The sequence below is a fragment of the Bison bison genome, unplaced genomic scaffold, assembly GCF_000754665.1.
Source record: "Bison bison bison isolate TAMUID 2011002044 unplaced genomic scaffold, Bison_UMD1.0 scf7180017864260, whole genome shotgun sequence".
Taxonomy (NCBI): domain Eukaryota; kingdom Metazoa; phylum Chordata; class Mammalia; order Artiodactyla; family Bovidae; genus Bison; species Bison bison.
The window spans coordinates 7,245,397-7,263,136 of NW_011494832.1; the positions used below are offsets into that span (position 1 = coordinate 7,245,397).

The 17,740-nt window shown below is 35.3% G+C and overlaps 1 protein-coding gene across 1 annotated transcript in view; it reads right to left on the reverse strand.

Annotated features, from left to right (window-relative positions):
• Positions 1 to 17,740, reverse strand: part of PCLO (piccolo presynaptic cytomatrix protein) — a 379,448-nt gene that overhangs the window by 339,087 nt on the left and 22,621 nt on the right. Inside the window, exon 4 of the mRNA XM_010848195.1 lies at positions 13,296 to 14,693. Within this exon, the coding sequence (XP_010846497.1) occupies positions 13,296 to 14,693 (1,398 nt within the window). The remainder of the gene's footprint in view (positions 1 to 13,295; positions 14,694 to 17,740) is intronic.

The window sequence follows — 17,740 nt, forward strand, 5'->3', positions numbered from 1 at the left end:
AAAGGTCCGTCTAGTCAAGGCTATGGTTTTTCCAGTAGTCATGTATGGATGTGAGAGTTGGACTGTGAAGAAAGTTGAGTGCTGAAGAATTGATGCTTTTGAACTGTGGTGTTGGAGAAGACTCTTGAGAGTCCCTTGGCCTGCAAGGACATCCAACCAGTCCATTCTAAAGGAGATGAGTCCTGGGTGTTCATTGCAAGGACTGATGTTGAAGCTGAAACTCCAATACTTTGGCCACCTCATGCGAAGAGTTGATTCATTGGAAAAGACCCTGATGCTGGGAGGGATTGGGGGCAGGAGTAGAAGGGGACAACGGAGGATGAGGTGGCTGGATGGCATCACTGACTCGATGGACATGAGTCTGGGTGAACTCTGGGAGTTGGTGATGGACAGGAAGGCCTGGAATGCTGCGATTCATGGGGTCGCAAAGAGTTGGACACAACTGAGCCACTAAACTGAACTGAACTGAACACATTCATTGGGTAAAGATTTAATGAGAGTCTACTATACGCCAATCACCTGGATTTGTGTCTACTGTATACCAAAGAATTGGTACTCATAGAACTTGTACTTAGTAAGGCAAAGAGATAATTTTTAAAAAACGTGATAAATTAATAACGAACTATTATGTAGCAAAGTAGGAAGTGCTATGGACAAAAGAAAAAGAGAGTAGGGCAAGGAATTTTTGCATTATGGGAGGTGGGAGGCAGGTTACAGTATTAACTAGAGTGGTCTAGGTTAACTTCACTATTTAAATAAATAAAAATAAGATAGAAATTTCTTATTTTTTCATGCAGAAAAAGCTCATCTTCTTTCTAATACTTCTGTACTTTAAGAACATATGCAAAGATATATATATATATATATATGTATATTAGTATGTAAGACTTTTAAAGAGAGCTTTAAAAATACTTGCAGCCAATAGAGAACTAAATAGCAAAGTTTCCCACTATTTTTAACTATAATTATGATGCTATTAACACAAAGCATGCCTTTTACTCTGTGTATCCTTTCCCTAAATTCTGTGTTTCCTTCACTGAACAAACATGTATTGATTACCTACCACCTCATGGTATTTTGATAGCACTGATGGTGCTCCAGGAGTCACAATCCTATGGGATGACAGGAACAGACAACTGCAAAATATTTAAGAGGCCTGATTGGAGTATTATAACCGGAAGCAGGAATCAAGAGGAAAAGGTATCTGAGATGAATCTCAAAGAACAGACAGGTGATAAAGATGTGAGAAAGTGGAGAATCCTGGGGCACATGCGAAGGGCATATGCATAGTACTGAGGCACAAAGAGTATTCCAAGTATACACTTGTACATACAGTTTGTGGCATTTAGTCCTACATGAGAGAAGTCTAAGGGATTCAGCAGAACATGACAAAAAAGGAAACTGCAGACATACAGAAACTTGTAGGAGAATGAAATTCAAAAAACTGAGTTTCCCCAAATGAAATATTCTGGGCCTTTTGCATTAGCAGAGATGACAAACAAAAGCTCAAACAAGCCTCTCATGGTGAGGCTAAGAAGAGGATGAGAGAAGAGTGATCCTTTTAGCAAGTATTAATAAAACTGACAATAGTTGAAAGCTACCATTCTGGGTGAGTGATAGACAAGGAAAAGTCTGAAATGACTCTCTGGGTTTGTGATGCATTTCAGTCTGACAGGGAACACATGAAGAAGAACACAGGGTAAAAAAGGATGACTCCAACATGGGGCATGTTGAATGTGAAGGGAGTGTCACACACCTCGTCGGAAAACTTCCCTACACAGAGTCGTTTATGTCTCTGGAAGCAAAATAAAGAATTCTAGGAATATGAAAATGAAGGTATTAATTAAAATCTATTTAAAATACTATTTCTTGAGCAATGTGTGTCATTTAGAATACTAGTTCTGCCCAGTAGGTAAAAAGACTATGTAGTAATATTTTTTAATACTTGGTTTAACAAGGTTCTTTATTAAAAAAGGCTTGTCACAGAAGTAATACATGAAATTCATATCTTTAAAAGAGATTAAATATGAAGCATTTGCAAATTTTCTTGAGGGATATGTTTTTAGTGTAGCATCTTATGGGACTCACATAAAACGCATTTTTGAAAAAGAAAAAAAAACTCATCAAAGATTATTCAAACAGGTGTATTATCGGAATGTGTCAGGTCTGACATTTAGTTTACATCTTTACATTATATTACAATGCCTTGAGAACACTGACACTAGGTCATCTAGAACTTCATAAACGAGCGAGGCTTTTAAATCGAGGATGATCTTTTTATGAGGCTCAGCTGACACTTCACTTCTATTTAAGACTTTAAGTCTATTATTAAGATTTTCATATACTTAGATAATACTTACGTAATACTTCTGTATGAATACGAGTTTTTCTTTTTAGAAGAGTAGTTACTTTTCCACTGGTTACTCATGTATTGCAGTATGTCAATGAATTAAGCAAGAATGTAAGAATAAATACGTGACATTTAATAGATGCCAGAAGTCCACAGTTTCAAGAAAGCTGAGTAAATAGCAAAAGAAATTGACAGACATTCCTGCATACCATTTATTCAGTGAAAAGGTCTATTGTTTACTGAGTTCTTTAATTAGCTTTGCTTTAGAACTGTGGATCAGGTAGAAAGGTCCTATTTTTAGCAGATGCAAAATAAAACTGCCTGTGATGGTATTCTGAGCTGATGAAAGCAGTGACAATGTGTGGTATGTTGAAAAAAAATTATTCTATTTAATAAGTTATGGAAGAATGAGATAAACTGGGTGAAATTCATTAATTTAATTATTGTGACATGCTTAAATGGCAATCTAAGTAAATACAAATCTAATCTAAATATTTAAAAACAATTAAGATAAACTCATAACCATCTTTCCTGTGATCTTTAATAGCTGTTATAAAACACTTCTCATGGTCATATAAAGAAAAAAACTAAAAATGCTTTAAATGAGTATCCCTTCTTTCTGTGGTTTACCAAATTGATAAGTTAAAATGACGTATCTTCCAACATTTGATTGTTCATTTTTTTCTCATGGAATTTTAAAAAATACAAAAGAGAAGCAAAAGTATTTAAATATAAGTTTAGGCATTCCACACACAGATATATGAGGTTATTTTTATTCCAATGGTTAATTCTATGTGCAAGGCATATTTTTTATTTCTTCTGATCATACTTCTACCTGACATTATACATTTTTAAACTTGGTAGATGTAATTCACAGTTCTACATGTTAATACACAACACTTCATGTATGTTATTTCCCAAAATTAAACCCCATGGTATTTTAAGTCCTAATTTCTTCCCAGGGAAATTTCTAATTTTAGATCTAAAATAGGTACACAGGCATATGTATCAGGCTTTGGTGGTGGCTCAGTGGTAAAGAAGTCCACCTGCAATGCAGGAGATGTGGATTTGATCATTGAGGGGTTCAACCCCTGGATCTGGAAGATCTCCTGGAGAAGGAAATGGCAATCCATTCCAACATTCTTGCCTGGAAAATCCCACAACAAAGGAGCCTGGTGGGCTACAGTCTATGGGGTCACAGAAGAGTCAGACATGACTTAGCAACTAAAACAACATATGTGTATATATATATACACACATATTATCTTCCAATATTAACATTAAAACAAAACAGTCTCAATTATTACAGACTGTCAGAATTATTTTGAATCTGATTAGGTTGATTTTTATAATCTAATCAAGGAGTAATCTCAAAGTCAGGCCCACAACTCTGTGTAGTAGAAATGCCATTGAATTTATTTTTAAATCACATTAATATATGGGGGGTATATAACCTACATATAATATGGAAAGAAAATGTTAATATAAATTAAATAGTGGAATGTGTATTTTCTTCCAGAGAAATTCTTGTTTGAATATAAAATTGAGTTGTTTGTTTTAGGAAGTTTTCCTGTTTCTTTTGTTCACAAAGTTTAAGAAAGGAAAGAAGTTTTAAAAGGAGATGCAGAAGACAAACAATGAAAAGGTTATTTTTATTTAGTACTACAAGCACTACTATATGATCCCAACTGTAAGCAGAAAACTTCAGTTACCTGAGTCTAATTTGCTTCATTTTTAAAGTATGAGGTTTGAGAAGCAGCTTTTTTTCATGAGAGTTTCAGATCAGAGGCAAGAATCAGGTCTAAGAATAAGAGAGGCAGCCAAATGAGCAGCTTCCAGCCCCAAGTAAAGCAGAGGAAGCTGGCCCCAACCAGCATACTTCCACTTTTATCTACAGTTCCACTTTTTTTCTACACATGGTCTCTACGTGTGTGTGTGTGTGTGTGTGTGTGTGTTAGTTGCTCAGTCACATTAGACTCTTTGCGACCCCATGGACTGTAGCCTGCCAGGCTTCTCTGTCCATGAAATTCTCCAGGCAAGAATACTGAAGTGTGTTGCCATTTCCTTCTACAGAGGATTTTCCTGACTCATGGATCAAACCTGGGTCTCCTGCATTGCATGGTTTCTACATTTAATGTTATTTGGAGGAGAAATTTACAATATTTTAAGCTTTAAAACCATTGGTTTATTAAAAGACAATCCTCAATGGGACTCTCCTGCACCTTCATCTGTAAAAGGCTCTGCCAACAATACAAGACCCTGGCTGCTCTTCACCTTGGCCATTCTTCAACTTCGGTGTGCAACAGGCAACCTTAGGGATGAGGTAATAACTCCACAGGACAAAAAGCAAACTGGCCTACTGCTTGTTATAAAAGAGGTGGCTTCCACAAGCTCAGTGCTCCTTACTGTGATTCACACTTGCATGTGTAATGCCAATCTAGGTCCATGTCTCATGTGATCCCCCAAGAGTGGGGGACAAGCAGAATGGAGGCAAATATGCTGACATTCATGCTGCCTCCTGTGCTATGAGTATTAATGTTCTTTGTCTCTGACCTAGGAGTGTCGTGTCTACTAGTGGCACCTATGAAACTGTAACAAGTTAGTTTACTGGCTTATAAGTAGAATAGTAGTAGTTTGTAAGTAGTAAAGTTAAATTCTGGCCAGGACAATGCCATATTACTAGACTCTTGCTAAGGTTTTTGTGCATATTTAATATTTTTAAATACTAAAACTATACTAATAAAAACAATAAAGCACTAATATTCTAAATTAGATATATAACTAACAGTACAAATGAAAGAATCTAGAAAAGCAAACTGTGTCTTAATGGAAATTTATTATGTGAAACATGACACGAAAAACCAGAGTGAAAATGATGAATTGCTGCTTAATAAATAAGACAGAGGCAAGTGGCTATACATTTTGAACATATAAAGTTAGGCACTTCACCTCATATGGTACCAAAAAAAATGAATTACAGATAAATATGTGATTAGAAGTAAAAAATAAAACTACAGATGTTTAGGAATAAATGCAGAAGGCTATTTTTATAATAAAAATGTGAAAAGGCCTTCTTTAGCAAAATAAGCAATCAAGGGAAAATTAAAAGATTTGATTGCATAAAAGTTTTTTTTTTTTAATTTCATGTACAGAAGAAAATTTCATAAAGTTTTTTTGCATAAAAAACCCAAGTGATCAACATGGAAAATCATTTCAAGATAAGATGACAAAGAATTCAATAATTTAAAATATTTTAAGAAATACACAGACATAGACACATGAAAATATGACCAATGGGTATAAATGGGCAACTTCAAAAAGGAAAAATACAAGTAGTTGATAAGCTCATGATGTTCACATATATAATGTTTACTCTCAAAATAGGCATGGATATTTAATATTATACAACAATACTGCTTAGTTTCTGACTCTTGAAACCAATAATTATGGACTACTAGTCAGTGTGGAAATTAGACACACTAATAGTTTGTTGGTAGGACTATGATTACTACTCTTTTAAACAAGGTAATATGGAAACTCTGTTAAACATCACTTGTCTTAACTTTGCCCACCTGTTTCAAGGAATTTATCTAATATATCAAGATATAACGGGAAAATGTATGTGTAGATGTTTTACTGTAGCCTTGTTTGCACATTAATAGAAACTCAAAACATCCTCAATTTCTCAGTTTTCATGAGGAGAATGTACATCAGTATTGAGATGCTGCAGAGTTATTTCCCTCACAAGTAGAATTAGGCAAGTCAATGAGAGTTCACTTGAAAGAATGTCAAATGTACAAAATTTTGTGAAAAATAACCCAGTGTACGAGACAGCAAAAGAGACACTGATGTATAGAACAGTCTTATGGACTCTGTGGGAGAGGGAGAGGGTGGGAAGATTTGGGAGATTGGCAATGAAACATGTAAAATATCATGTAGGAAACGAGTTGCCAGTCCAGGTTCGATGCATGATGCTGGATGCTTGGGGCTGGTGCACTGGGACGGCCCAGAGGGATGGTATGGGGAGGGAGGAGGGAGGAGGGTTCAGGATGGGGAACACATGTATACCTGTGGCGGATTCATTTTGATATTTGGCAAAACTAATACAATTATGTAAAGTTTAAAAATAAAATAAAATTAGAAAAAAAAAAAAGAAACTCAATGAAAACAAGTATAGTAAGAACACATGTTCATTTCCAAATAAATACATTATTTCTGAAAACACAAGCTCATAAAACTTTTTTCAAAGATCTGAAATCTGTCTACATTTCACTGTTTGTATAACCATTATATAAATAAACAAAAAGCAAAAAAAAAGGCTAAAGAGATACTAAAGCATTAACATGACGTACAAGGGGAAGAGGAAGCTTTTCATGCTTCTTCAGATACTTTAGTACTCTGTGGATTGTTATAAGGAATAATGCTTTTATAATACAAATTATTGGAATAGAGTTTTAAAAGAAAATGAATGGCCATGAAGAAATGGAAGGAAGAAAAAGCAGACAACACATTCAAATTCTAACATAATGTATTGCTGACACTTCTAGAAGCAATTGACCTCAAAATATATGATTTTTCACCCAAAGCTACAGGAAGAATATAAAGAGGGCCAAGAGTTCTGGGGGAAAAAAAGAATAGAGGAAATATTTGGAAAAATAGAATAGAGGAAACCAGAAGAGTCAGTAGAAAAGATATCTTGACCTAAAGGTTGGTAGGACCACAGTACACTTATCAATAGTACTGATATCTCATACTGATGATTAGCAGGGCCTAGAATAGTGATCATCAGGCTGGGCTGGGCCAGGCTAGGTATCAGTAGTTTATCTCCTGATGATGAGAGCCTCAAGAACTATTTGCTCAGTAGAGCACAGAAAGAGAACCAGATATGTTGTATAATATGGGGAAATTAAGCTCTGGAAGAGAAAATAAGCTCTGGAAGCAATAAATATAGTAATAGTGTTTTTCTTGTATAAAGAGAAAAACATATATCCTACATAGAAGTATACTGTAGTGCATGCATACGCAACTGCAAAGTGACATGTGAAAAGGCAGTCATAACAGCAATATTTAAGGATAAGTCTTACACAATAGTAACCAAATTAAAATTATCAGTGAGATATTTTACAGTTTCAGTTTCCATACTAAAGTTTCAAAATCTAATGTGGTTTTTGCACTTTCAATAATCTTAATTTGACCCATGGTGCTCAATAGCCATGTTCGTCCAGTGACTATCTTATTAGGCAATGCATCTTTAGAACAACAGTAGCACACATGCAAAGTTAATCAAACTAAAAATGGATAAAACTATGGTGGAGAACCAGTTTAAGATATATATACATGGCAATGGCAATCCACTCCAGTAGTCTTGCCTGGATAATTCAATGGACAGAGGAGCCTGGAGGGCTATAGTCCATGGAGTCGCAAAGAGTCAGACACGATTAACTAACACACGCATATATATATAAAACCCATGCTCCAGCAATCCCACTCCTGGGAATGTAACAAAGGAGGCTATACAAAAATGTTGGTAGAAGCAAAGATTAACCACCACCACTATCACCAGTGGAACATTTACATTATTTTCATGGAGTAAAGTCTTCGCATGCATTGACAGGAATATAATATTGACAGTATTTCTTACAGTTGGAGCAACTATCTTTTTTGACCTCACGTGTGCTATACATGAAAGCAGGGACATCATTTCATCATTCAGTCATATGCTTTCACCTAAATAAAAGTTGTGGAAAGGCTTATGCAGAAAAAGGATGATGCTAGCCTCTATGCTTCTGAAGTTCTCAATCTGCATATGCTTCTAAATTCAGCCATATAACACAACCACCATTATTCTGTGGGCCCCAAATGTTACCTGATTTGATGCACGTTTTAGCAAATTTGTTGATATCAAAGTCTTAGTAATTACCAACTGACACAAGCACAGAAGAAATGACATTTGTTATCCAGTTCCCCAGGGACAGAAGAGCCTGGCAGGCTACTCCACGAAGTCGTAAGAGTAGGACATGACTTAGCAACTAAAGAACCACCATCTCCCTCTCCATGTTACTTAAACATGGTCTAGGGGATCAAGCATTGTTTCAGCCTCTGAATGATACCTCTGTGGCTTGGTAACTACCTGTCTGATCTTCATTCTCCTGATCTCTAAAGCAGCTCTAAAATCTACTCTACAGGGTTGTTGTGAAAAAATGCCTGATACAGTGTGTTTCACATATTGTTGTTGTTTAGTCACTAAGTCATATCTGACTCTGTGATCCATGGACTGTAGCCTGCCAGGCTCCTCTGTCCATGAAAATCCTTATAGGCAAGAATACTAGAGTGGGTTGCCATTTCCTTCTCCAGGGGATCTTCCCAACCAAGGGATCGAACCTGCATCTCCTGCATTGGCAGGAGGATTCTTTACCACTGTGCCACCCGGAAGGGTGTCACATAGAATTAGTCAAATACCAGTTTACTTTTTCCTACAATGTCTGCACAATGTTATGTCTGAATTGTAATTAGAACCATCTATATACATTTAATATCTAAATAAAAGTTCTGGTAATCCAAGAGATACAAATCAAAGGAATCATATGACAGCATTTTTAAACTTCCAAATTAACCAATTTTATTATAAATGATAGTATTCAAATTTGGATAGGCTGCATTAAGAAAGGCATCAACTGCTATCATATCTCCAAAAAAATTTTGATAACTTCAGGGTTCTTATTCTTTGATTTAGTAACCTTAGTACCACTAAGCTTTCTCTGAAAAACAGTTAAAATGCAAATATTTATACTCCAAAATATTCACTTTATTTATAATAAAAAATGAAAATAACCTAAAATAAATGTTTATTATTTTTCATAATAAAAAATGAAAAACCTAAGGTATTAAGTCCTTAATACCACGACAATGTGTATGACAAAAACATACAACCAAAGAACCATAGAACTGAATGTAATCATTTTATGTAATATTTAAGAAGTGTTTAATCACATTAAAAATGGAATATCTTAATAGAACTACCACATAGAGCAGAATGCTAAATACTTAAAAATGCATAGATAAAAAAACTAATGAAGAATCTACTTTTTTGTTTCAATTTCTTTAAACAAAATATCTCTATTTTAAACCCATTTTTGGATTTTTCTTCAACTAGATATCACTTAATAAAAAGGTAATATCAAATTTCTTCTAAAGACTATTAAGCAAAAACTTTATTTCTACAAACTTATCAGTTATCTTATGTTAGCCAGAAAGTGCAAACAGATGTCCCTCTTTTCTTGGGATGCCAGAAATTTTTACACAGAATGTGTATTTATCTCTGTTGTGGAATTCTTTAAAAACTGATTATTGGTAGAATTATTTTCTCCTTATTGAGTTCTAATCATTCTTTTAGTTTTTTTGCTCATATACATATGCATGTGTATGTGTATATATATCTATTTTAGTAATAGATATTACTATAAAATTGTAATATTTTAGTAATAGATATATTTTTTAAACTTTAAGCAATGGTCTTTAAAGTTAAACCAAGATATTACCTGTTTACTAAACTAAGACTTTCTGAGAGAGAAGGGTCCAAAAGAGGGTCTGAGAGAGAACGCAGAAGTCACCTTGGCTACAGAGTAAAGATCTGAAGGGAACTCAGGTACATTACTGGATCTTAATCAGCTCAAAAGGCCCATTTGTTGCCTGGTGACAAATATATGCTGGCTATTTCAACATCATTCAAGCCATGCATAATTATCTTACTAAGGAAGCAGAAATATGACTCTAGGACTCCTTGAAGCATGTGGAAACAAATTTAAGTTGTATTGTCATAGTAAGAATTTCCTTTACAAAAGAGCAACACAAACAATAAAATACCCACTATGAGTAGACTTCTTTCTGCACTTAAACTGACCCGGAATAATTAAAATTCACTAGGTAAATTTATTGCCAATTTACACTGTTTTTCTCAACATGCTTCCAAATTCTATAAGACTAGCTCTTTCAGAAAGCCTTGCTGCCTCATAAAACTCCTTCAAAGACAAAATATTTCTTGATTTGGCAGAAATTAAAGCCTAAAAAACCATTCCTTACTATCAGAGGTTAATGGATGATAGTATTATGTGTGCACACTGGGCACAGAACAGTTAAATCATAAGGCTTAGGCTGAAGCCTGGCATCACCCCAGAGCCCTGCAGGCAGCCTTGGTGCTCTTCGGGTGCTGTGGGAGATGCTGAGAAGGACATACAGCAAACAACCTTAGAGACACGTGTGTTTGATGAATGGATGGGGAAGTGGGGAGACACTGTTTATAGTTCCCAACCCATGAAAAACCAGGACCGGCTCTTCTCACCACTAGAACAGAACAGAAGAAGGGGAGGGCAGCGAGGCATCTGGAGGACAAGACATCCTGTCTCATAAGAAGGGAGGGGGAGAAGCAGAGGCTGCATACATGTTATATGTGCTTTACTAGAAAAATAAATGGAAATATGTAGTTGAATTCTTTCTTGAGGAATACCATTTCTCTGCATTGTAGGCTTAAAGTCTGAGTATTTTCAGTATATGCTCTCTCAAACTAGAATCAAAGTACAGTGCCAGTCCAGCAGAAAATATTGGATCACAAGAAAATTATCACAAGCAGAACAAAGAAATCACAGAAACAAAGCAAGGAAACAAGGATCAAGGATGAGATATTTTCTAACCACTCAAAATGAGGAGAGATTAGTAAGTAATATAAACACTGGGACAGCACAACAAATAAAGCATATACATTGAATTTAGAATTTCCTGAATATACAAGTACATGTACACATACACACACATACATGCAAACACGGGGTGTCTGTTTCAACCAGTCTCTTCTGCCAGTCCTCCAAAGTCTTCTAGGTGAAAGAGCAGGAGCTACATATAAGGAACACAGATTAACTCCAGTAACCTTCATTCACTCCCTTGATGTCAGGGTAGCTAATGGACTTTACCTAAAGATCAGACGGCATTAAGGTCTTAGACCAGCTAAAAACTTCCCTCAGATTAACACAGTCAAGTGGAGACAAGAACATGAGTCAACTGCTTTTGTTACATCATATTTTTCTCTCCTTTGAAATATGATCTTCCACATTCAAAGAAATGGCCAAAGAAAAAAACAATCTGAACAATGACAGATTATCTAAATTCCACTGATGTATTTAAAATAGAGGAGTTCTCATGCACCATTTGAAAACTTAAAACCACTTATATTTTCAAACTATTGAAATTCCACACACATCCTAGATAATAATTCTCTGATTGATTCAAGAAATCTTTCAAAATTACCACTTCTGAAATATAATTTGCCAACACAGAAAATCAAAGATTTTCCTGAGAGATTTATTGTCCCTCTTCTCAAGAACTCTCACTTTACATCTCCAAACACTTACAGAATTCTAACAAACACTATGACCCAAATGCATACATACATATAAGTGTTTACACACATACACACAGTATAGCCCTTCCTTCAGAGTGTACAAAATACACTTCTTCAGGGTATTTTAGTTTTTAGTGTTGCAGTTTGTTTTATAACCATTTAAATACTGATATCATAAAGCTCTTCATTAAAAGGTACAACTTCTCAAATGTATGAAATTAATACAATTGTCCTGGAAAAACTGAAATTCCCCTCTTCATAAATATACAATGAAAAACAATTCTAAAACTATGGAAGAAATTTAAAGTTGTTTTGGTCTTGCACTGAATTCCAAATACTGTAAGTAATAATTACACTTGTAACCATTCAAGAGGTGCTGAGAGAAAGCATCTTTTTTTTTTTAACCTTTAAAACAGATCCTGGTTAACATTATTCATCACAGTTAAAGAAGATAAAAATCAACTTAAGTCTATAGGGACAATACTTTTATATTGTGTTAGACATGTCAAAGCAATCAAATACTTTCAAAAGTGAAAAAAGTTTAAAAGTTAAAAAGTTTAACTCAAAAACAAGAATCTCTAAAGCTTCTTTTGTATAGTTGTTAAATCCAACTATATAATTTTTTTTTTTTGCATTCCAATGAATTACAAAATCAAGGAGGGGAAATAAAATAATCCTTAAGTATTACTGATTTGCATAAAAATAATGAACAATGATTTAAATTCAATCCCAAAATGTTTACTAAAATATCACTGTTACTTACCTAAGCAGCAATCATTCAACCCCTCAGTCTCCTAATATCCAAATACTCTAACAGCCTTAACACAGTCTTAATGCTTATTGATTCTATATGCTTATATGCTTCTATAACTATATTAGGTAGGAAATTGTTATCTGCTTTTTACACTGTGGAAGAAGTGTTTTGGTCTTCCCATTAAAAAAAAAAAAATCCTTGACGTTAGTCACTGAAATCCATATAATTCCTTTTTCTTTCCACAGTTCCTAATAAAGTACTCTATTATATTTATGCCAGATAACAGCTTAAACAGGATTATAAAAAGTCTAAGTATTATATATTTGAACCAATATTTTCTAGCAGACAATATTATTAACTTACACTAAGCTCGTAACTTTTGTAAAATAACAGATCTCATGTAGTTTATGGATTTGCAATCAATCAAGCTTCTCTTTTTAATGTATGAAAGAGACTGGAAGGATGAGAGACAGTGGGAACAGTAAATTACAATACTTATTTTGTGTTTTCAGGTGAAAACCATAGGATGTTAATTCATAAAAGAATGGGATAGTCATTATTTTAAGTTATCAGCTAATTTCATCTTCTTACTTTTTGATACATTAAACCAGAAAAGTATAAATTACATGAATGTTTAATAAGAAAGCATAAGCCTAATAAGTAATTAAAGCTCCTTCAAAGATAACAATATCAGTTTTTATTTACTCAGAAGTGTATTTTTGCCAGGAAAACTGACCACCAAAACATTTCTGAATTAACACCATATACTCACACTCATATGTGATACCACTATTGCTTACCTCAGTCAAGTGCGGTGTAGGGTTAAATCCACAGAGATTACACACTTGTTTCTTACATTCAGTGCAAGTGTTGAAGTTAGCAGGATCCTTAGAACTTATGTTGAGTTCAGTTTTGCAGAGAGGACAGGCTGATTCTGGTTTGGGGGTTTCTTCCAGTTTGGGGGGAAGAACAACCTTTTGAGGTTCAGCCATGGAAGGTTTGCTGTCCTTAGTAGGCAGAGGCTTCTTTTCTGTTTCTGTTCTTTTTACTGTTGAAACTTGTTCAGCTTTGGGCTCTAGTTTTTCAATTACTGGAGCTTTGGTTTCCTTTTTCACAGGTAGAGCCTTTGCAGGTGCTGGCGGTGTTGTGGATTTGGGTGGCCCTTGAGAAGTAGGTGGTTGTGAAGGAGGAGGGACTTGTTTTGTTGGGGCTGCTGGCCCACCCTGTGAATGAGACCCAGGCTGGCCTGCTGTGGAGATCAGATTTGATGCCTGGCTAAAGATGGATGCTCCAAATCCAAAGAGTTTCCCAGTCACTGTTTCTTGAGGAGTTGTAGGCTGTGATTTAGGGGCATCAGTAATACTTCCAAGATTTAGGCTAAAACGTCTCGACTGTTCCTGAGGCTTTGGGGGCTGTGGAGATAGAGGGGCAGTTTGTCCAGTGGGGGGTCGTGGACCTTGGGGTGTCAGTGCCCCTTTTGGCATCGGCTTGGTGTCTGGCTTAGGACTCATTTTGGTTTGTGCTTTCTTGGGTTCGTCCTTTTTCTGAACTGGATCAACTTGTTTTTGATCTTTGCTCTCTGGAGTAGGTCCAGGATGTGAAATAATTTTTGTATCTGATGCAGGTCGAGGTACGACTTTAGAATCTACTGGGGTAACTTTTTCTCCTGTTGGTGGAAAACTCTGAGAAGGTTTGGCGGAGTCTGGTTTTAGAGGAGGAGTTGTTTTCTCTTGATCCTTTGATGGTATTTTGGGGCCTGGAATGTCCGGTCTTGTTGCTGTTGATGATGAAGACACAATGTCTGTGGCTGGCTTTCCTGCCTTGGGCTGCTCTGGTTTATCATCAGCGGTGGAGACCTTGGCCGGTTCAGACGAGACAGAAGGCTCTTTGGGAGGGACTGGCTTGGATGAGGACTCTGCCTCAGGAGGCTGCTGGGATGTGACTGGGTGGGGACTGTGAAGGGTTGGTTGTTTCACTAGTGGTGGGGGCTTTTTAGACTCAGCTACCTTTGAGACATCCTGTTTGGGGATAGTGTCTTTCTTTGGAGAAACCTGCTGTGACGGAGTGGGTGGCTTGCTCACTGCTGATGCAGGAACAGGGGTAGTCTTCGGTTTGGGCTGGGGTGATGATGGAATTGGAGCCAGGTTACCTCCTAGAGCTCTCTGCATCTGACAGTTTAAACAGAGCCATTCCTTCATCTAGAAGTAACATAAAATATCAGTCAGTAAGGCAATAACAAGGTAGAAACAAAAGCATTTTTAAAACTGCATTGGTAGCTTTTGAAATTATGTCTCTCATCATGCAAACCATAAAATCTAGATCAAATAATTTTAGTTAATTTATATATTTATATATAGTTAAGTATACAAAAATATAACTAACGAAACTCAGAGATGTAAGCACTTTATTTTAAGCAATATAAAATTAACACAGAAAATTTTCTTGTAACATTAGCTTTATTTTTGCCTTTGATTTACTCAAAGTTTGATTACTCCCAGAAATAGAAAACCATGTACAATAAAAGAAAATGATTATTAATATAACATATTAGATTCCATAATTAGTTATGTTGGATATTTTCTCTGTTGATGGCTCATAAACAGGTTTCAGTTATATAACCCAGAGTATGCTTGTCAAAATTACTAGCACATTGCTAATTTCTTAAATTAGCAAGAGAATCACATCTCCCCTCCAAGGCAACATAATCAAATGTGAGAAAATCATAACTATTAATCACTGTGGGTTAGAAAGAAAACATTCTCTCTTAAGAAAGCAAAGAAAAAATAATGGCATCCCCTGAAATTATTATAGATATAGCATGATCAAAAAGAGAAAAGTTACTTCCTCATAATTTTTATAAATGGAAAGAGCAATATATGTATACAATATATTTACCTGACTGGTGAGATATGTATATGTGTGAGACACACATTGTGTGTGTATATATATGTATATATTTATGTGTGTGTGTGTATATATATATATCATGTATAGGTGTAAATGCATTTCTTCTTTAACATCACATTTATTGTTAAAAGGAGAAGGTGAAATTGGTACTAATATATTTTAGAAGATAATCTTAAAAAATGTATATTCCACATTTACCTATTTTATTCTAAAATAATATACGCTCATTATACAAAATTTTAAATATTACCAAAGTAATCTAGAAGGGTAAATTTTATACAACCTAATCTTTAACTCCCAAAATAACCAATGTCACCAGTTTAGCACTGAAGTTCTTTGTTCAAAATTCTACACGATGCAAAACTAAATATATGGTGCATAAGTACCAAAAAAGTTCTGCAGAATACAAAATTGTAAAGTATTAGGTGGGCAAACAACATACTCTTACTTGAAATAATTCCCTTTTGGAAAAAAAACTAAACTAAGCATTCCTAACTTTTTTTAAAAACTATTTTTCCACTTGACAGTTTACATTGTTAACATTTAATTTAAAAAAACTCCTGTGTCTTTTTCTGAATCATTAAAATGAATTTAAAATTTAAAGAAAGGATATCAAAATTATTTAAACTCAGGTACCAGTATGCATGTGTGCTAAGTTGCTTCAGTCGTGTCCGACTCTTTGTGACCCTATGGACCATAGCCAGCCAGGCTCCTCTGTCCATGGGATTCTCCAGGCGAGAATACTATAGTGGGTTGCCATGCCCTCCTCTAGGGGATCTTCCTGACCCAGGGGTTGAACCTGCATCTCTTATGTCTCCTGCATTTGCAGTTGAGTTCTTTACCACTGACACCAGTGGGAAGCCTAAGGTACCAGTATAACAGGGCTTATTTTATAATCTCATGGAAAGCAAACTTTTGTTTGGAGAAGGTTGAAGGAGATTTTCAACTCTGACAAGTTATATTTGTTTAAAAATCTGAATCAAAAAGCAAAATTAAAACATTTGTTACCTACAGGTTAAGAGGCACTTGGGTTTTTATTACATTCATTTTCAATATGAGTATTAAGTACTTATGTTTACCTTTTTCTATGTTTGAGGCATTTCACAAAATAAATAACTTTTTAAACATACAGATATTTGAATCCCAAAACATAAACAATCCACTGTTACTAATGTAAGTTGTATGACTAAAGGGTTAGCTTGAATGTAAGGAAATCCACTCCATCATGCCCCCTTCTTGATGGATGGAAATTTCTCCATAAACACTCATCTATCCACTCAACCATCTCTCCTAATGCCAATGTCAATTCTGCTGTTCCACTATTTACTTTTTCTCATTTGTTTTCAATCTTAAATGACACCATGTCACCTTATAATCATGCAGTCAGACAAGATGAAAGAAGAAAATATAATTAAAATGATAATTCTTTACTTATAAAATAAGTATCTGATAATGATACTGTCATAAGTCCTCTTTTCCTTTCCTCTGAAAGTTCTCTCTCAACTCTCATCCTTCCAATTTCTTTGGATGCATTTGGTTTTATCAGTAAAATTTTAAGTCTGTTTGCCATGTGAACACTGGAGCTTCATGCACAGCTGGCTGGTAGGCTTTCACTCCATCTCTGAACCACTGCAAAATTAGAACACTACCATGGCATATCTAATGTACAATTTATATCAACACTGGGACACATATTCTGTACTGTCCTCATTCCAAAAGCAAACGTTTCCTTGTAATTTATAAACGTATATGACCAAGTCTCTAAATATGTAGACAAGGAGGGACTTAGGAAAAGAGGGGTGGAAAACACAGGTCATTGCTTTTTCATAGGGACATAATTCTGCTTTTCTCTTAACACACTGTGTTTCTGAACAGACTCCACTGGCCCTACTTTTGTCCTTTTCATGACCCCATTTTCTTCACTTTGATAAACAACACATAAAAGACATCTGATCCTTCAATGTTCCTCCTCACTGTGAAAATACAGGTTAAAATCATTGTCTATAGCTTTCACAATGTGAAAAGCTTTTTATCCTCTTAGGGTTTTTCAGAAAGAGCCTCTTTTTAATTCTACTGGCCAAATCTGTTGAAAATAGAAATGAGTTTTATCTCAGAACCTACTCTACTACTGAACACAGCAGTGTTTCCAATTGCCCGATTCAGTTGAAAACAACAACAACAAATCTTTCTTATTACACTGAGAAAATGACAAAGTCCACAACTCACCCCAACATTAACATCACGAATCACCATCTAATATTCCACAATGCACGGAGGGAGAGTTACAAGTAGTAATAGCACCTTTGCCCTCTCAGTCATCTGAGTTAAAAACCCTGTA